General features: G+C 33.6%; 1 protein-coding gene across 1 annotated transcript in view; it reads left to right on the forward strand.

The window, feature by feature from the left end:
* The window catches only part of NCAM2 (neural cell adhesion molecule 2), a 279,378-nt gene that overhangs the window by 174,875 nt on the left and 82,067 nt on the right, over window positions 1-22,436 (forward strand). The window contains exon 9 of the mRNA XM_058019203.1: window positions 11,110-11,260. Coding sequence (XP_057875186.1) covers window positions 11,110-11,260 — 151 coding nt within the window. The remainder of the gene's footprint in view (window positions 1-11,109; window positions 11,261-22,436) is intronic.

The following is a 22,436-nucleotide window of genomic DNA, read 5'->3' on the forward strand; positions in this document are numbered from 1 at the left end:
CCTCTGTGACCTGAGGAAATAGGAAAACTGTGAGCCAATGTGGAAATTTTGAAGTTCTCAAGTAGCTCAATCAGTTGTCTGAGCTCCCCACAGTCCTTTGAGTTACAGTATCTGCAGTGATGTGGAAATCAAGCCAAAAATTAAACTAGTAATTATTTTGAGATCTTGATTGTATTGGCAAGTCAGTACTAACTATTAGCCACGCAACCAGAGGGCCCTTCAGATTTGTTCCTCTTTTGGGATAGAAGGTAAATTATCTGTTATTCAGAGTAAGCCCAAGGGCCTGTACATACACTAAGTTAGAGGGATTCATGTTGTGTGCATGGCTGTCTGTACTGGTGTTACACCAGCTCAGAATTCTCTCATTTCTGTGTATTTTTCCTTTCATGTTGTTGACACTTTCAGTAAAATTTTATGGTCACTTGCTACTGGGAAAGAATTAGGTAAGCAGAAAAAAAGTTTTGATTATTTAAAGAAGACAAAAGGGCAAGAAAATGTAAAATTTATTAACTCTTCTGTATTAAGAACTTAAACAACCTAGGAAAAGACATTGATTTAGGAAATGAACAATATAAGCAGTTCTTTAGCGGGATGCCTTAAATTAAGTCTAAATTTGTTATCTGTTCTGCAAATGGATGGATGCTCTTTTTTACACCTAATTTATATTTACAATTTTAAAACTGTTTTCTATTTAATGGATTTGCTTCTCTGCTACCTATGTACCAAATAGATATTGTTTGGATAGTTTCTGTAGGTTGCAGTGCTGTAGGTACTGCCTGAAATAAAGCTCTAAAGGCTTGGAAATGGCATTTATTTCTCAATTTGCAATTCTAGCTTTTGCCATTTAGTTATCAGTGATGATACTAGGTCTGTTGCACTAATGAAGAATGAAATTATCAGGGAACTTTTCATGGACCATTTTCTACAATACCAGCACAGCTTGGACTGGAATATTCATCGTTTCTTCTACAACACAAACTTTTGTTTCATGGGCTTCAGCCTAAGTATCACTTGTCTTATTTGCTAATGGTTTAAGGAGTTCCAAATAGCTGTAGCTTGTCTGGTGAAATAGAGAATATGCACTTGATGGTTCACTGGGTAATACATCCATGCTTTAGAGACTGGAGCCATTATTCCCTGATGCACTACAGGACCTTCTCAGGACACTTAAGAAGTGTTGCATTTTCTGTATTCTGCTTACATTGAGGACAGGCATAATCAGTGGCAAAATCAGAAGTGCAACGCTGGCAAAAATGTGTTTTATGCTACTGAAATGTCTGCAGTTCTCCTGACCTGAAAGGAAGTTTGAGTATCTGTATATATTAGGATAATTTAAGTCTTCAGAACTTTTTGCAAAGCCAGGATGAAAGCAAAGGCCTGTATTCAGTTTTTCAATCCCTTGTTTGTTTGGTTTTTTTTAATCTAAACTCTATGTAATTAGTTCCAAATAATTTATAAACATCCTTAGTATGCTTATTAATTTTTTTTTTTCCTGTCACATTCTCACTGTGAAATCTCACCATGTGTATCTACTCATAAAGTACTTTTCCTACGAATAGCAGTTCCTGGATTTCAAAGACAGTGAAATTATTACATTTTAACAGGACAATGATGATGTATCAGTGAACATCTTGCTGGTTAGGAGGCTATGAAAATTCATTTAAACCATAATGCAAAAGTCTTATTTCTGTACACTGAGAAAAGTACTGTTTGCACCACCCCTTATTGACAGCTTATAAAATTCAGCAAACCATATTTCTTAGGACTGCATAAGTGGGAAATACATCTGAGTTTTGATTCGTTGTCAAAAGAACTCCCATCTATGCATGAGATCAACCTGTGCTATTAAAATTTCTAAGTGTTGCAAAAATAATGTTATTAGTAATAAAATTATTTTTTGCCTTTCTGTAAATTCCTGCTTGTACAAATGAAGTTGTAACATTTGTGGCAAAATTCAATGGATTAATAGCATGTAGAAATCTTTACTGAAAGATGATCATCTTACAGGCTTCAATATGTCCTATAGGTAGCCTAAACACAACAATAAATTCCTCAGGGTTATTTAACTCTGTTAAAGGGCTGTTTCTGACACCTTTTTGCTCAGTCCTCCTTCTTCTTTTCTTCCTCACACAAAAAATGATTGCTTTCCTCCAGGTCCCAGTCCTCCCTCCCAATTACCTGCATACCAGAGAATTCTAGAGCTGTGACTAATATTTCAGCTGTCATTAATTTATCCACATTTCTCTTCAGTTAATGTGTTATTACAGATCTGTTTCTTCAATGATGTACTAATACATAAATTCTGATAATTTAATAATATATTCCATTTCCTAATGTGTACAGCTGAGTCAGGACTTTCCCCAGGACAATAACATATGGGTTGCAATACAAGAGTTATTTCAAACTCTTGTAGAACAGCATTTTTCTGTAATAGCAAATATCCAACTAAGCTGATATATCCAGAATAAGCTTTAATTTATAGCACAAGCTTATATTTATTTTTATTTATTTTATTTATCAATATAGACAAGTAAATAGAAAAACTGAGAACTGTATTCAGGACATCAATTAAATAAAATTATTTGAAAACATATGCCCTTTCAGTTATATCCAGGTTACCTCACTTTCTCCATTTGCTTGCTACTGTAGTAATTTCCTTTTGTTTCTTCAGATGACAAAAAAGCCCTCCAGAATTACCAGTGTTTCTGAGCAAAGACTTTGTGATCTGTGAGGTTAGGATCTGTTCTGCTGACAGTTCCCTTCACCTTGTGACTCAAACTGTGCCTCTTTGTGCCCTTCCATGACTTTCCTTCTCCTAAGGGAGCCTTGATGCTTACCCTGCAGGTCTCTGTCACACCCCACTTTCCAGACAGACTTCTTATCTGCTGTCTGACCAGAATAATTTTAGTAAAATATGCATCAACTTTATGGTAAACTGGGAGGGATCTCAAGCTGCATACAGCTACTGAAGAACACAGAAACTCAAATCGTGATTTGTTTCCAGTTTATCTTTTTTTTTTTTCCCTCTTTTCTTTCTTTTTCTGCATACCCTCAATACATCAGTTATCCCTGCAACTAAAGCTAGACTGTGTTAAAGTTTGAATATGAATTCTGTGAAAATGAAATGAATGTATATACACAGGAATTAAGGTCTGTTTGAAATTCTTATAGTGGTAGTAATTTTTAAGGTCGTCATATATTACAGCAAACTTTCTTGCACAAGAGGGTTATACAACCCGTATATATGTAAGAATTTTTTATCAGTCCAAGTAATATCAGCTTAAACAAAATAAACCAAGCAATTATTATTTGTTCAGTTATAATGACTTGAAAATTTTAATTCAAATTATCTAAGTAATAAAGGGGGGAAAATAACACTATAGCAAAAATTACTATACAAAATTTTCCTAGTTTTCCTTTCCTTGTTTTAATGACCCAGACACCTGAGGCAGGCTGACAGATGACAGTGCTTCTTTTTCTTTAAAGAGGAAAAAGAGGAAAAAAAGGAAAAAAAATTAGAAAAGGATTGACAAATCATCACCCTGCCTTGGGTCAGCTTCAAGTTATTTCTGTCCATTTTGTATTGCAGTGAGTTGGCATGATTTTTCTTCATGTGTGCCCAGCCACAGGGTTTTTTTTGTTTCTTTCATTTTTAGTTTTCCCCTATGTTTTCACTTGCTGGTCGCTAAAACTACAGAACAACCACCTTCAGTCCCAAGTTACAGTAATATTTGACTGTCTAAACTAAGATTCAATTGTATAGTAAAATTGTTACTATTAGTGGCTGTTTTATGTGAGGTCTGTATTGAATAAGAATGTTGTACCTTAAGTCTTCTTCCTGAGAATTTTGCTGGCCTGCATCCATTTGAGTCACCTATTTTAATGGTGACTGTGTTGGAGTAGATTCAGATCAGCAAAATGCTTAGGAATAAAGCCATTAAATACTGTATTTATGAGTGAAACAGGATTTCTAATTACAAAGCACATCTGCAATTATTGGAGTTGTAGTATTTCAGTTTTATTTATAAACACTCATTTGTGGTTACTGTTGTCATTTATCATGGGCAACACTAATGCTTGTTCTACTCTACAAGTTTATTTGATATGATGCTAATATTTTTGCCATTAAAAATCATCAACCATTTTTTTCTTGTGATTTGCATCATTAAGATTTGTGATTTACATCTAGGATTTGCATCTTTAGCAGAAGTAATCTTGAATGGATGCTCATCATTTTTCTCTCTTAAATAGTTTTCTTACATATTCATTGTTGAGTAAAAACCAATGAAGGAAAGAAGTTCAGTCTTCCATTTAATGTCTTTGTAAGTGTTTGGTGTCAGGATTTCATGTGTCATCTCTTTGCATAATGACTAAACTTTGAAAGAAATGCCCACATGAATCAATGAAATATCAGTTCATAATTTCAAAAAGTTGTACGAAGCATTCAAGAACACATTTTTTTCCTGAGACTGTACATGCAGCTAACAACCTGCATAGGACCTGCTGCCATTTACAATCTGAATTCTTTAAAAGTAACTGGTGTGTCTGCAGCTGAACAGAAAACAACAGTATTTTTTTCTTCAACATTAGATTTTCTTGTGACTTCCCTGGTGCTGCACTATAGATCTACAACCAATAGGTGCTTCAATAATTTCTTCTTTGTGGAAAAAACATATTCCTAGAAATTCAGGAATTTGCAGCATGCTGACGTGTATAATTAACAAGCTGAAGTTTTAAAATATCACAAGGTCTCCTATAAAAATCACTGAAGTCCAAGACACTGCTGTAGCATTATTCTGATTCACGGGACATTAAGGCATATGCACATAGCAATACTCTGGAATTTTCTGCTGTCTCCAACAGGTGCATGGATAGAATACATTTACCTGAAGAGAATGGGGAATATTGTGAATATACCATCCATAATCCAGAAGGGAGCTTCCATCAGCTTCTACACGATGATGGCTGTTGTGACTAACAGCCCTTTCTCTCATCATCAAAGGTAGATTTTCAGACTAGGAATTGCTGCTCACGTACATTTAATAGACTTCTGGAATTTTATCATCATTTAGTATCAGCATGTCAGGTTGCAGAAGCTCTTATTTTTCATGCTGCTTCAAGAAGCATTTTCATGGGGAATTAAGATCTGCTTAAATCACACTATCAGAAGCATCAGCCTGAAGTATATGATCTCAAGTTACCTCTCATGTGGATGCAAGCACAACCTGAAATCAGCAAAATTCCTAAAAAATTGTTATTTGTGAAATTCCAAAGATGATTCTGTTAATCAGTATTTGTTTTCTCCTTGAAAATTCAGCTATGTGTACTGAAAATGTAGCCAAGACAAAATAATGAGTTGGAAAATGTTAACAATTTGATCCAAAGAAGGAAGAACTGTGATTTTTTTCAATCCTCCCCCCTGCAGTATGAGGATCTTCGATTGTGTGCATCTGAAGCAGATCCTTTGCTGGAAATCTAAAACACCTGCAGATTTTACTCAAGTTACATGTTCTTACAGCGACTGGTTTTTAGTACATTGCTCCATGTTTTGCAAAAGAAAAGCACAGTCTCAATTCTGTGAGAGCCACTACCTCTTCATCTTTTCTGTGGTTAATATATGCAGCACACCTCCAAAATAATACTAAAGTACACAAGGTGTCGGAAGATATATTTGGTAAATTTGACAGGAAAAACTGACCTGTAGCATTAACTATGGACTGTGATGGCACTTTGCACATGAATAAGCTTTAAACATTTAAATAAAGTAAAATAAAGGTATTTCAACTTTTCTAGATTTTAAATGAAGGGATTGTTTTGCTTGCAGTCTTGCACTTGTACTTCAGGTGTTGAAGGAGTATTTTGACAGCCAAATGGTAAACTCAAGGAGGGAAGTCAGCTTCTCTAACCATTCAAGCATATTACTAAAACCCAGCTACAAATGAGTCACCAAATTCTGCAACTGTTCTTCCTTCCGTTCTTGTTTTCAGCCAACTCAAAATGCAAGTTTTGGCAGCCCTACAATTTCATCTCATTTGGTTCTACTTTTTCTCAGTGGGAGTTGGAGCAATGGCTGATAAATCAAGCTCATGCACTAACCACACTATCCACCTCTGTCCAAGTGCAACTTTCTACAGTTTGTAAACAAATTACAATTTCTGGGCACCATAACCAGCAACCTCTCACCTCCTGAATAATTAAACTGAATTTGCTAAAATGGCAGTGGAATTTTGTAGATTGAAAACTCCATGGTACCTGAATAATTTATTCTGTTCTAGAAGCTATCCTTGTCTCCTTGTGGACGTTGTTGTCTCATCACATCGCCATCCACTCTGTTAGTGGAATTCTTGAAATTCAGAGTTGTCATTGTTCTGGTACTGCCTTGTAAGCTCTGGTTCTTGTCCTTGGAGCTGAGCATAAGCCAGTCAGGTCAGCATCAGCTGGTCAGGCCTTTGGGAATATTCACATGTGGAACTACAAATTATGCAAGACATCCAAGAAGCACGAGCATGACAGAAGAAGTCAAGGAGTAGAATGACATGTATAGTATCACATGAATTTTATCAAAACCAAAAATATATACATACTTTTACAGAACCTGCAGCACTAATCTCAAATTATGCAATACCTCTCATTTTTTAATTAGCACAGGAGTCATTTGTGTTTAACTACATATTATAAGTAAAAATATTGCAAATGGAGAAAATTTTCACCTTTTTTTTTTTAAATTTTTCCCAGAAGATATTTTTTATGTGGTGTCATTTTGGATATTTTTTACTTGCAGACCTGTATAGAAGAGTTTCCTTTAACAATGGCAGAAAACTAGATTGCTATCAGTAATCAAAATAAAAGGCCTTTCTTGCTTCCTAATTTAGGGAATTGCTTTTCATGGGGATAAAATCCCAAAGTGACTTTATCTAAGTAAAACATTTTTCAAAGTCTCTGCTGAAGATTTGTTGTTTGTATCTTAGTTTTATGCTGGTGATAAAGTTATGAGAGAAGAAAAAAAAACCCCACCAAAGTCTCAAAAACACCACTTTTATTTATGATTTCTATGAAATTCTCCAATGAACATTAGCCATGAAAAATATTTATTTCTTAGACTTTATTATGAATTCTAAAATGCTGTGAAAATGCAGCTTCTGAAGACTTCATCATTCTTCCAGTGTCTGAGAGTGTAAGGGTCTGTTAACATAATTTTTTTTTGAAAGAATGTGTAAATCTGTATGGTACTGTCTTAACTTCAAGTTTTTGAGACCTCAATGTTTGTTCATTCTCCATGGTGGGAGGAGATACTGAGTAATTCAGTGAATGAGCACAAATCATGAGTGTTGGGCCACAGAGACTATTCTGATTTTCTAGGGGTTTGTTCTTTTGTTCTGTCCCTTTTATGCTCTTTATCATTATTAAGCAATAAAATAAAATACAGATGCTACATCTCTCATGCAGTAACATTTGAAAAAAAAAAAAAAAGAATGTCCCAATTTAGTGGGTATCCATTTTTATTTCAGGCAGGCTTCAGAGTTTCTGGCATTGTTAATTTATAGAGATTATATCTGTATTTTGGTTTTGGCCCATTGGCAGCTCCAAAGCTTTGTTCCTGGTGGGGATTTCTCCTAAGGATTACTGGGCAGGTGTAGTGTTCCCATACCTGTGTCTCTTTCTCTTCATGTTTTGCTGTGCTGTGGTGCCAGACATTGTACTAATGTGTGCTCTCCATAATTAGTGCAGGAAAGAAATTAACCCCAGAAAGGCATTACCAATGGTCAGAAAGTTCTGCTTTGTCAGTTTATCCTGCTTTTAATAATGTCCTTTACAATATCAGAAAAATGTAAATAGCGTGTCTTCAGTTTTTGCTGCTGGTAATGCTACATATTTGATTTTTGTTCCAGTTTCTTCATTGCTCTTTTTCATATCCAACTGCACTGTTGTGTGCTTTTTTTGTGTAATCACATGTCCTTGAATCATTTACCCAGATCTCTCTTGTATGATTTATACCATAAAGAAATGTAATAGAGCCCCAACAGTGTTTTTGAAGTCCTTGTGAAACTTCACCATACTAATTAGCATTTTGATTTGCATGTGGTGATTTCCCTCATATTCTAAGAATCCTCTCACTGATAGAGAAACCTGCATCAAAATGTTTTCTTTCATTTATTTATTTGTTTAATTGGTTGTTTCTTTGTTTGTAATGGAATTTTCTTGGTCTGTGTTTACACTCTTGTTTTCTTTCATTTGTTTCTTTCTTCAGGAATGCCAGCCTATCAGTATATTTTTAATCAGGTATTGCAGTATCTTTGTAAAAGAAATAAATGATGGATTTGTACACCAGTCCATCTATAGAATAGACTCAGGGAACAGGACTTTTTAAACTGTCTATTAAAAAGCCACAGTATAATATACATTATAAGCAATGAAGCAGAACACATTTATAATTTTTGCTTGATTTAGTAAGCAATTTTAACACATAAACCTAAAAATAAGTAGAAATTCTCTTTAGTAAATGCATATTTTTATTATAATTCTAGTGAAATTTTCTTGCCTACCATTGTTTTATTTGTTTTATGGACTTTGAACCTAGTAAATCCCTCTTTCAATGTTTCTTACCATATATTTGATTATAAGAATAAATGATATATGAAAATCTTCTATTATTCAGAGTATTTATTAGCTATTATTCAGAGTATTTATTAGTATTTATAGCTTGAGTTTTGTGCTACCTATAAATCTAAGATATGTTACATCATCTAAATTTGAATAAGAGAATGTGAGAACTTAGGAAAGTTATGCTGAGTACAGTCAACATTTTATTTCCATCAGTATTAGAAAATAATTAGGTAAACTAAAAGGAGATTGAGAAATTACTGTGAAATTACCTGTAATTTGCCTATTTAATTTACTGTAATTACCTATTTGAATTACTGTAAATTACCTATTTAATTTAAGGATATTTCTGCTTATTTTTATTACTATTTTCTTGTATTACATCTGTTAGTACTCATTTATGTGCTTAGGGATATATGGAATTACTTATAGTGAAATATGTACTAGTGAATTAAAGTATTTGGGGTGAGTACAGAGCTAATGAATCACTAATAAAGTATTTACTATTGTTTTTTATGATTCATTGTCTCATGTTGTTTCACCATTTAAAATATAAGTTCTTAAGGAAATATTTGTCATCAAGTTAAAATCAGAAATTAAATTTCTGAAGTGTATGTAGATTTTAGGTAGGAATAATGTAGTTTGGCCATGGTATTACATGCTTAATATTTAAATAAAGAAGAAAATGCTCATAGCTGGTATTAACTATGTCATAGAATGTACCTGCTTTACATATATATAAGCAATAGATATAATGCTATAAAAATAAGAATTTATATTTATGTTTTTCATATATATAAATCTGGTTTTGTATCAGAAATTAGAAAACAATGGTTTATTAAAAAGAAATTGCATTTAATTAGCTGAGGAATTCCTTCCAAAAGCCATGATGTTCACTACTTTAATTAGCAGTAAACTGCTGTTTACTAGCAATATCATAACTTTTCCTTTTTAGATCATATTGTAGAAATAGAGTTTTCAGAATTGAAATTGATAGTTAAGTGGTCTAAGTTGCTAATTTGTACCAATCCAAAGAGGTTTATGTTGGCTTCTGGGTTAGAATTCAAGAGCTTTAATATATGTTGCTATGGTGAACCATTTTCACAGGAAACAAAATTCAGTCTACTTGGATTCTTACATAGGATCAGGATACTTTTCTTTCTATAGAAATCATTATAAACAGCATGCTTCATTTGACTGCTTTACATCAAATATTTTAAGGTGACATATTTCTAAATTGTGACATATTTCCTTTATTAAGAAAAGGAACAATTTTAATGAGTTAAAAGCTCAGCCACTTAAACATCAGCTGCCACTTGGTATTGAGTGTAATATGCAGTAAACTTGAGTGTGTGTATTATAGAATTGAACATAAAAATCTGCTTCCAGTGTAACGTCATGCAGTCAAATAATTATTGAGTTTTCATCCTTTTTCCACCTTACAATAATTAAGGTAGCTTAGCATCAGTATTTTCAATCATATTTGGAGTTTTTTTTTCCCTTAAACAAGGTGAGAGATGACAAAGTACAACAAATTTCCCAAAGGTTGCCCAGAAAAGCTGTGGCTGCCCCATCCCTGGAAATGTTTAAGGTCTGTTTGGATGAGACTGAGCAAATTGACCTAGTGGGAGGTGTCCATGCCGAGGCAGGGGGGTTGGAATGAGATGAGCTTTAAAGTCCTTTCCAGCCCAAACTATTGTATGATGCTTTAAGTAAAGAGCAGAAGAAAATAACTTCTTTTTCTTCAGGCATAATATTTCATAAAGTTTGAAGCGTCAAGAAGAGGACTTTATTTTGTTTAGTTTTACCCAATATTTGTATAAATTAAAACAAATTTGTGGGGAGGGATGGGGAGGGGCAAGGAGAGTAATTATTGATAAGTATTTTTTATAAAATTTATGTTCTAGAAAATTTAAAGCCACCATTCATTTTTTCATGCCTTTTCCATGGAATGAAAAGGAACTGAAATCCAAAAATTCTATTTGTATTTATGGTTCAAGATTTTTTAGCAGTTGTGAGATTCTGGGTTTTGCTCGTTGTCTGAGGCATTACTTCTGTTCAGTTTCACAGCTGCAGTTGTAAGGACCAGAGATAATGCTGTGTGAATTCTAAGATATAGTGTTGTATCTATGCATTTTTCTTAACAGCATCATAACACAGTGAGTGAGATCATCAAGAAGTTTTGAGTCTGTAGTTCACTATTGCTGTTATAATTTGATATGTTTTGTGGTTTCCCTTGACAATGTTCCTTTAAGCATGTACTTATTTCTTTTATTATTCTAGAAAGAGAATTTCTTTTATTATGCCTAGAAAGAGAACCTGTTTATCTATATTTTTTTAATTTATTTGGACAACTTAGAAGTTGCTTAGCTGTCAGTAATAACTTCACCATAGGTGAAGAGATGCTACAGTCATTCTTATCAGCAGTGTTTAATATCTATAAATTCTACATTGATATACATATATAAACATATAAAACCTTCTTTTTTCCTGAATCAATGTAAACAGAGCCCAGATGGCCGCATAGAAGTCAAAGGGCAGCATGGGAAGTCGTCACTGCATATTAAAGATGTGAAGTTGTCAGATTCAGGGAGATATGACTGTGAAGCGGCAAGTAGAATTGGTGGGCACCAAAAGAGCATGTACCTTGATATTGAATGTAAGTTCTAATATTTTGTTTTCTCTTTTAAAATCTGTTTTAAAAGACAAAAAAAAAAGTACATTCTTAATGGAAGGTCATTTTTTTCGTGGTCATTCATGATTAAACTTGCACAAATGAAGAAAGCATATCCTGCAGCTCATTCCTCTGTGGAAGAATCCTGTCTTTTCTGAGTTAACAAGACTCTTGTTGGTGTGTTGGTGACTTATGTAGGACGGGATTTCTTCTGAAATCATATTCCAGTGTTATTATCCACTAACTTAAGGCTAAGCTTAATAACTTCAAATCTCTGGGCAAGCTGAGAGTGCTGGGAATGAAAAGTGTTCAGCAGGATAAAGTCAGGACTGATTTGAGCATCAGCTAAATCTTGAGCTTTACTTCCTAAGATTCAACAAAGATTCTTTTTTGTTTCTGAGTCCTCTGATTTACTAATCCCTAAAAGGTGTCTGGCCACTATTATAACCCCTCCTGGAGTTATCATGTTTGTAACAGTCTCTTTTAGAGATTGACTTTATTCCAAGCTCTTGCGTTTTATAAAGGAGAAAAAGAAGATTATTTTTGCTTAGAAGAATCTCATACTTGAGAAGCCAATCAGAGGATGTAAATCTGAAATATAAAAAAAAAATCATTGGGTAATTAGTTCTTCAATTTTTTCTTCAAATCCACGAAAAAAGGTCTTCAAAAATTTAAAACAAGCAAAAAAAATCCTTTTTTAACATTTCATTGTTGCTTCATTTATTAGAAATTTCTAGATACAATTATTTTGCATCTCCAGTAGAGTTTGCATGAGCCTGTTTGAACTGAGTCTTCAAACAGAAAAATTCTTTCCAGTGGGAAGATAAAAGCTGGAATAGGATTCTGTGGCACAGAAATAAAAGTAATGATTGCAGACCACGGAGTGATTTCCTGAGGAGTTCTGAAAGTGCTTTCACTATACAGTTGTGTGCTCTTTTTTGGCAGGGAAGCATTGCATTGTGGCATAGAATATAAATCTGAAAGAAAAATGAGGAATGATCAAAAGAATTTTTAGGTGTTAGGAATGGAGAGATTTGCCAAGCCAGAAGACCTAAGAAATAAATTCTAATTTGCTATATTTGTTTTCTTTAATGCATGTAATGATAACTTTTTATATGTATATAAAGGGGAAAAATAGATAAAAATGCAAATTAAGTGAAGTTTCTTTAAAATTCTGCCAACTCTCCACATAATGATATGAAATACATGGTTTGATTATTGTTGTGTTACTTCTATGCTTTAGTATTAAATATTAATATATCTTGAATTCAGAGGAGAGAGATATGTTGCACCACATGTTATGAAACATGGACACTCGAAATTTAAGGTTTTATTAGCAATACAGAATTCATACCAGAGGGCATAATAAAAGCTCTGCATTGATACAATACATTATTATAACCAGAGACGCCTTTCAGGGAGAAAGTTTTAGATGATGTGGAAGGAATTTAAAAGTAGCAGTCTTTTTATGATATGGCAGAATGAATTTTGAATATGTGTGGGAACAATCAAATACAGTATTGGAGAAAATGGAATAACTTAAAGTCTGAATTTATGCCTTGGTAGACACAGTTTTTGATACAGCATAAAATTTTCTACAGTTCTAAAATCCTCTGAGGAAACACAGTTCATAAAGAACATAGAAATATTATTCTACTATCAGAGAAATCAAGCATTGTAATGGATACTTTTAATGTATAACTGAAGATTTTTATTATGATATTTTTAAAACTGGAGTTTTAAATTTTAAATACTCAACTGATAGCGAGCCTTAAATCAAATGTATTTTTTTCCAGCACAGGCATTGTTTGACTAACAGAAATACAATTTTCCTCAATTCCTTTAAGTCAAGTAGTTCTATGATGCAAAGCAAGTGTTTCTGGGGTGATATAATATAGGTCTGTCTCATATTCTGATTAATGACTCAGAGAAATTTTGTGCTTTCCTTTGCAAATAACTTTGAACTGGTTTATGAATTTCAAATATAACTTATTTGTCTAACCCAGGAAAGAAAGCACTTGTTTAATGGTAAAGAATTCTCCTGTTCTTAAAAATAATGTCCCCAGGAGGAAGAAGTGCATCTTTGCAACCTCATATCCCATCAGTCTGGCCTCTGACAGAAACTTCTGTAACAAAACAGCCCCTTTCAGGAACCTTTCAGCACCTCCTTGCCCCCATTTCCACCCAAAGCTTGGTTGTCCTCACCTCTGACCGTCCTTCTCAGCATCTTTCTATATGAAGCTGTGTGATGCTTATCTGTCTTTCCAGCTATGTGACTTCATAAGTTGCAGGCTTGGGAATTTCAACAAAAGATTCAGGTTCAAAAACTAAACAATTAATTTGTATTTTTGTAGCACTCCATTAAAAAGGGGGGGATTCGGTGAAGTCAGTATATAATAATTTTGATTCTCCTTTTAATATTTTCCAAGTGCCATTTCTTCAGCATAATAACTGACAGTGCTATCAGAGCTTTTACTTTTTTTTCCCCAAATTTTCATTTAAAAAACTACATTAAACCCTTCAAAATAGTTTAATTTTTCTCTTTTATTAGTTTTGTTTTGTTCTCTTACAAACAGTTTTTGAGAAGAATTTATTCAGGTATGGCTGAGTCTTGCAGTTAAGCCACTTAAACAGAAATTTGAATTATCTTTAATAATAAGTATTATAAATAAACTATTATCAAATTATTACTTATTATTATAAATAAACCATTATCTTTAATTAATAACTATTATAAATAAACTATAAACTATTGTAAAATTTAAATATAAATAGATAAGCAGAACTTAATTCTTGATATTGTCGTCTAGTTTCTAGATGGAAGTAAACAATGCAGGCATCCCTTTCTGTAAGTTAGTAACAAAACTATAGCATTTTTCTTTATGTTTTATTGTATGTGACAATTTGTGTAGTCAGGAGAGGAAACTGCTTCCATCCCATCCTTAAATGCCACCTCAGTCAAACAGGTTGAATGGAGGCACTGAGCGCTCTGGTGTCACTGTCTTATCCTTTTACTTCCTGACCCCTCTCAGAGATTTAACTGGCAGTGGGATTGCACAGAATTTCCCTGCTTTATCCTTGCTCTCTGTTGGGGTTGCTCCTGGTGATAAGAGCAGTTCTTTAGGACAGGAAGAGATTATCAGGTTTGATACCAGCTGGGAACAGTTAACCTTGACTTTTATCTGAAGGAAATGCTGTGAAGACATGAATTGCAGGGAACCAGGGGGCATTTTTAAATATTTCTTCCCACCAAGTCATCTTGGTGTTTAGTTATGTTTAATTTTCCTTATATAAAGTCTGAAAGGTAAATCAAAATTACATCAAAATTAAATACCATTTTCAAATATTATTTATTAATGAATTTCATTAGCTTCAAAATTTGTTTTAATGTATGAAGCCTAGTGTGTACTGGATGAGAGTAATAATAAGTAATCAATTGAAAAGTGGAATATATCATATGTATTGGGTATTAGGATGTGTCTATAGCTATTATCTACATATTTATCATAAAGAAATAACGCTTTTTAAAATTAAAAATATTAGAGAAATACATACAAGAGATAGAGCAGGTCATATGCTAAGATGAGGTTTTCAAGACAGCCTGAGGAATTTAAATATATTAAACCTAGTGAATTATAAATTGATTTTGCTTATAATATCAGGTGTCTCTCAAAGTTAGTTTTCCTATACAAATGTTTACATTTCCATGTGGTATTTTTAATCTTTAAAAGCATTATACAGACCTGGATAAAAGGAAAATTAGTGATGAGAGACACATGAGGTCTTAGGTTTCACAAATTTTTCAATGCATAACTAGCACTGAAGAAAAATTGAAATTTTTGCATGTTCAATGTGCTAGATCATCTTTCAAGTGTTATTATTAGTTAGGGTGCCCCTACATCATTGCTAAGTTGAAAAAGCTTTAAACAAGGAGCAATGAACAACACTTATGATCTTTGAAAGACTCTCTATGTGCCCTTACAGTTTTCCCTTTGTTGTGTTCAAACTGGCATTAGCCTGTCGGAAGTTTTCACAGCCCTCACTTAATTTTGTCGTCCCAGGTGCACACATTGTGTAAGATGTTACTGTTTCTGACTGCTCTGTTTCATCAGGTGCAAATTCCTTTGGACAGTACTCCTTCTACCAGAGAAAGCCATTGACCCACAGCCTTTGGAAAATTCTGTTTTCCCATACACTATCCAGGAAGCATTTTGACTAAGAGACCTTTTTAGCTGAAATTACCAGTTTTTACATCACTATTTTAGTTAAACCTCTCAATTTCAGGTTACAATTTCAATTACAGCTATTAGATAAGCTGGATGGTCCAAAAATGCTTATTTCCTCACAGTGCTCAAAGAGTAATATTTTGAGATAGAATCATCTATGACAAATATCTTACATTGAGTAATTTGATTCATTTTTGTATGAGATCAGCCATGTGAGTAGTTGATAAAAATGATTTCTTAAAAATCAATTTCTGAGAAAATGCATTTAAGTAATTTTTAGTGTATTCCAGGAATATGAATGTTTTCTTAATATTACTTTTCATTCAAACATGATTTTGGAGTAATATTCCATATTAGTTAAATATCAGCTTTGGGTGGTAAAACCAAAAATAATCATGCAACATGTGCAGTATAGTCTTTGCCTGTAAAGAAAAATGTGCAGTATTTGTTATAGTACTGTATTGCTTATCATTAACAGTAATTTGTGTTTGGTTTTGTTTTTTCCCCCGGCCACAATTTGAAACCAACTTTATTACTGTTGCAGTATCAAACTTGGTTTCATTAACTGATTATTCTTCTGTTTTGTTGTGTATTAGCTGTATTGCACTGCAGTTGAGTGGGATGCTTTGGATTCATGCAATTTAATTTTATATCTTTGAAAAAAAAATATACAGCAAGCATTACTTAAAAGTGGATTCAAGAGATTGAGCTGCAAATTGTATTTTCCTTCAAGGAAGAAAGGTTTTCAGTTGGTTAAAATGCTACTACTTTGCACAAGATGCCACAAATATTATCACAGAATCATAGAATAGTTTGGCTTGGAGTGATCTTAGAGTTCATCCAGTAGCAACCCCTGTGCCATGGGCTGGGACAACTTTCACTAGACCAGGTTGCTCAGAGCTCCTCCAAACTAGCCTTAAACACTTCCATGGATGGATCATCCACAATTCTCTGGGAAACTTCGACGTTGTGATAAATGTCACAAAAGGTACCAGCTGCCTACTGCCATCATAAATCATGATAGATTCCAACAGTTCATAATTTGCATTTGGTTTCTGTTAAAAGAGATCCGTGCAGCCACATCCCATCACTGCTCACAGAATCACAAAATGGCATTGCCTCTTTCCTGTCTCCTGGACACCACTGAAAAAACCTGACTTTGTCTTCTTTACACCTTCCCTTCATCCATTAGTCATGAGGACCCAGCTCTATCCTGTCATGACAGCCAGAAAACAACACTAATAAATACAAACACATGGCCTGGGAAAGAAACAAATTACAGAAAGAACAATCAAGAGAAAAAAAATATTGAAATAGTATAGAAAAAAAATCCATCTTTTCTAATAAAATACTATTGGCTTTAGTTACATTTCTTCCTGTCAAATTTATAGGTTAAAATGAGAAAGCAAAGATGGAAAGGTCAGCCTTTAACATCATGAAATAAGTGTGATAATTTTGACGTATTATGAATGTCAGTTGTAAGATTTACCATTTTTCTTCTCTGCACTTGTGCACTTGCACAGAAAGAAGTTTACTGTGCCACTGCTGTGACTTCAAGGGGACAAGAAAGTTGAATTCTGTGCAAAATATGAGGTTTATCACATACAGTCACTTTCCAAAACCATTTCACCAAACTTCCCAGAGTGAAGCACAGTTGAATGCATCCATTTTCTTTTTCTGATGTTACAGGTGTGTGGTAAAATGGAAAAATTATTCATCTGTATAATAAATCTACCTATTATTTAGCCTAAAAGGTTGTAAAATACTTCCATCCTAAACACATTTTGCTTAAATATATGTTAATCACTTGTTAAACATGATATTCATATTAGAAATTTATCATAATTTTTTACCGAACAGAGCTCTCTACTACATGTTTTGGTTAATCTTGCAATTAATTTGCTATCATTTAAAGTAGATTTTAATCACATTTTAGCTACTTTTTTCTTAATAGAAATACACAATTTTGAAAGAATAAAATAATTTGGGGTTTCTTTTTCTAATAATTTAGTTATTAATGGATATATATGCCTCAACATCTTTTCTTACTGCCATAAATTTTCACATCTGCAATTGTGAAAAGCAAAGGTAGAAAAAAACTGAAGAATTTTCTGATACCTCCTTGAACCTGGTTCTACATTGTGAAATTTAAATATTTACACTGATAATGAATATGATAAATTTTACATGGTTTCACAAGTATTTTCATACTATATAAAATTCATATTACACAGTAATAACCTGTGAATGAAAAAAAGCATTGTAGCCTTCTTATACCTCCAAGACAGATCCATCAAAGCAGAGCCACAGCATCTGAGTATAATGAAGAAAATAATTGTGTGATAAGTGTGGCACTGATATTTGAGACTTGAACAAAACTAATTTTTAGAGATTTTATTGTTGTTTTCTGGACAGCACTGCTTGTAAAAATTAAGTAAAGAGATGAAAAGGCTAAGAGTCCTTGCTCAATACAGCAACTCTGGAGGTAAGGGTGACAAGTAGGAAAATATGGACGGTAAAGACTGAATTTTGTTCTGGAAATGTGACACATAGGACAGGAAGAAAGATGGGGTTGGGATCTTTGCAGTTTTTCACTTCTGCCTATAAGACAATAATGTAATCTAATGTTTGATGGAGAAGTCAGGCCATACTAAATTATTCCAGTAATTCTGTCCTGGAATAAATGTGACAATCGAAAATTTGGTACAAATTGGCATCATTTGAGAACAATATGTTAACAATGGGCGGCACCTGATAATTTTATTCCTAAAATGAAAATTGCTGCTAGTGTGATGGATCTGTAGGGGGAATTTTCCTGTCCTAGATCTGATTCCCAGTGTTGGTGATTCACAGGCATACAAAATGAATAATAGACATGTGTAAACAGTTTATTTTATACATCACTAGTGGCTTTTTTTGTTTATTTTACCAAGGTGTGTTTTCTTTAGAATTTGTCCTTCTAATTTAAACTACTTTAGGCAATTTTAAATCAATTTTTTATCAATTCAAAGCAGACATTTCTATGAAATTAAAATTTCTTGGGCTTTAGTTTGTCTTTTGTGGTTTTTGGGTGGGTTGGTTTTTTTTTTTTGTTTTTTTTGGGGGTTTTTTTGTTTGTTTTTTTTTAAGCAAAAACAAATACAATTATTTAATGTCAAGTGAAATTCAAAGAAAAATAGGTACATTGAATTTCTACAATTCTGGCAGCACCAAGCACCTGAGCCATGCATGCATTCATTGCCCAATATTATTTAACGTACAATTGTCAACATGCTTTGCATGTAGCAAAAAGTATCTTATGGAAATAGAGCAATTGGTAAAGTGTTTGAATATTAAAAATAATATCCAAGTTAAAGTTTCCAGGAACTAGCAGTATTTGTCAGTAGGAGGGGGCTCTTACTCTTCATAAAGATAGAATCAGTCAATAGTACATCATACTATTGAATATCAATGTCATATTTTAATTAATTTTGAAAGGAACTAAGAGAATGGGGAAGGGGAAAGGAAGTCTTACAATAAATGTGATGTTTTCTGTACTTCTTTGAAAGAAACAAGTACCTCTCAAAACTTTTGAAATCATGGGTCGTATTCCAGAAAAAAAAGACCCCTCTGGTTATAGCTAATAATCATGACAATTTAAAATCAATATGTGATGAGTTTCATTAGCTTTTCTATTTGGAAATTTCTTATGTGGGTCTTGGATGTTTTTCCTTACAGCCACAGGGTTATGATAGCAGCAGTAAGTAGCTGAAGTTTTCCAATAATTGTCTTCCTTTTAAGAATGATTATAGATTAAAATATAGTCACCTAACCACATTTTTGAAGTCTTTCTAATATTATTTCTTCTTTCAAATGAGTATGTGACAGTTATTGTACTTTTCTGTGGAGGTCCTTCTGCTTCGTATCCAAGGAGGAGCTATTAATTTTAAAATATTAACTATTGAAAAAGGTATAAGGGAGAAAGCACAAGAGAAAGATAGATGGCTGTTAACTAAATTGTGGCAGAGTTACAAAAAATTGAGGCACTTTTACAGGATCGATGGCAAGGACAGTACTAGATTTGCCAGAGGATGTGGTTTATTAAAGTCCTTGATGATGGGAAACTTATGCCAACATTAATCATTTTAGAGTGAGGCTTCCAATAATATACTGTAGGAAATGTCCCAGAGTCTTAGACCTGACAATCTGTCACATATTTTTATTACATGTTCCAGGGAAACAAATAGCCGCATTTTGAAAACCTATGTTCTTAAATTAAGAAGTACAAATCTGATTCTGCACACCAGTTTTCCATTCTAGTAGTCTGGACACATGTACTGAATCAGGCAATTTGCTGTATCTAATTTTGTGTATGACACCAAACATACACCAGAGCTGGATCTTTGTCATCCTTAATTTAATTACTTTCTGGACAAGGCAGGTGATGCATTAGTCTGTTCTTGAACCACTGTTCCTGGACATTATAACTAACAAGGATACCTAAATGCTAGAGACAGCTTTCAGGTCAGAATTTGCTTCTCTTAAATAATCTTCTTACACAGGTTATCCAGAACTCGTTCTAATTGGAGTGCCAACCTGTCAGTTTCTCTCTTGCTTGGCAAAATAATCAGCTTGAGTTTAGCTGATGCTGGTACCATAACATTAACTACTCTAAAATGCCATTCTAAATTTATAATTTCTTACAGAATCCTGCACGCATAGAATAGCTTGGTTTAGTTTTATGTCTTTGTGATATAGTCTTTGTTCCTTCAAGGCATCTTTTTTCATTTGGGTTGCCTAATCTCTCCAAATTAATATTCAGTCTTGCATACTTGAGCCTTAAAACCTTACGGAGTTTATCACATCCTGGCTGCAGCATCCAGAGCTCTGTGGCCAGCAGGTCAAGAGAAGTGATTCTACCCCTGTACCCACTTTTTGTGAGACCCTCACCTGCAGTGCTGCCCCCAGCTCTGGGATGACAAATCCAAGGAAGTCATGGACTTGCTGGAGCAGGTCCAGGTGAGGGCCATGAAGGTGGCCAGAGTGCTGGAGACAGCCTGGGAGGGTTGATGTTGATAAGCCTGGAGAAGAGAAGGCTCCAAGGAGACATTTGCAGCCTTTCCGTGTGCAAAAGAGAGAATTTTTGTTATCTGCAGTGATAGTATAAGGACAATGGTTTTAAACTGAAAGAGAGTTATCAGAAATTAGATTTCAGGGACAACTCTTTTTAGTTATGAAGGTGAGAGACCCTAGAACAGGTTGCCATAGAAGCTGTGGCTGCCCCATCCCTGGAAGTGTTCAAGGCCAGGCTGGATGGGACTCTGAGCAACCTGGGATAGTGGGAGCTGTCCTTGCTCATGGAAAGGGGGATTGGAACTGGGTGATCTTTAAGGTCCTTTCCAACCTGAGCTATTCTATGATATTGTGTGCATCTATTAAATAATATCAATGGTAAATTTTGTAAATTTTTTGCAGCTTTGGGAGATTTTACTTGTTTTGTTTTCAGTAAAGTGCTAAAAGGTCAGATATAAGAAATACCATCAGGATGTATTTATTTTATTGGAGTGTATTCAAGCTCCTACTTCTACTTATCTGTTCAGAACTCTAGTATGTCATCTTAACTTTTTACTTTTTGCGAAAAAAGCTTAAAAGGAACAGTTCATTTGCACCCTGCATTGAATTTTGTCAGGTGTAAATTAATTTTCAGTTACATAGAAGCTGAGCCGAAAGCATTATTATTTTTAATGGTTCTAATTTTCTAACTGATTTCCATTGAATCTTTTATTTTTTTAAAGAATAAATACATTGCATTTTAAGATCTTTTCATAGAACCACTTTCTCATTTCTACTTGTTTTTACTTCATTTTCAATTGATAGAGCTTTTTGATGAATATTCTGGTATTTAATGTAATTTGTTTGTTAGTTATATTTATAAAACTGTTGGGATCAGGTTTTGTAAACATATAATATAGTCAGACTTATGTTTTCAAAGACTTGGCTTTAAAGTTTGTTATTTTTCATTATTCATTTATATTAAACATAATGTGTGTTTATGTTTGAGAAATACTAATTCTGTAACCATTAAAGCATACTAAACAGCAGTTAGTGATGAAAAGCATATAAGAAAAACCAAATTCTCTTTAAAAACAAATTATTCCCTTCCAGCTCAATCTTTTAGTTTCATAAGAAATCTAAATTATCTTTTATTTGTACTGTAAAAAGAAAATTACTTACAGAATTATATTCTTTTTGTAAAACATAGCTCCAGGCATCTTAATCTGTTCCTGACTGGGAAATCAAAAATCATCTGTTTTAAGATAATCTCTCCATTTCAAGTCATTAGTACAGTCCTCTTCTTTTTGTATACTGGAGCTCTTGACTGCTGGGGAAATGGCTGCAAAGCATTTTTATACAGGTTTTTGAGGGAAATTACAAAGTTCTTTTTTGAGGGGAATGCTTTACAATTGTGAGTTGTTTATTTTGGGATATATCTTTATTTGACAGACTTTTAGTCCTACTTGTTTATTGTGTTTATGACTTTTAATACCTGTAGTTTTGGTGGTAGATGGCAGTCCATAACTCACCTATACTTTTTAAAATATAAAAAAATATATACAATGGACATCCAAAATCTACCTTTAGAGGAGAGAGAAATTGGAACTGGAAGTCCCTGTTCTCTTAAATGCTTTTATCTGCAGTATAGAAGTGTGCACTACTTTTTCACTTGGAAGTCTTAAAATAGGATATGAGTTTGCCACATGTGTATTGAGCATCAAACCACATAATGTTGTCTAGGAAGCAGGATTTCTCAGATTCAGAGTATCTTTTAATCTTCAACATTCATGCCAGTGTTCATAAATGGATTGAACTTATTGTGAGAAATTGCACGTTGAAGACAGTGCTTACATAAAATTTATGAAACAACTTCACGAAGACTCTAATGAGATTTCCAGTCT

Source organism: Melospiza georgiana, chromosome 2 (genome assembly GCF_028018845.1).
Source record: "Melospiza georgiana isolate bMelGeo1 chromosome 2, bMelGeo1.pri, whole genome shotgun sequence".
NCBI classification, from domain to species: domain Eukaryota; kingdom Metazoa; phylum Chordata; class Aves; order Passeriformes; family Passerellidae; genus Melospiza; species Melospiza georgiana.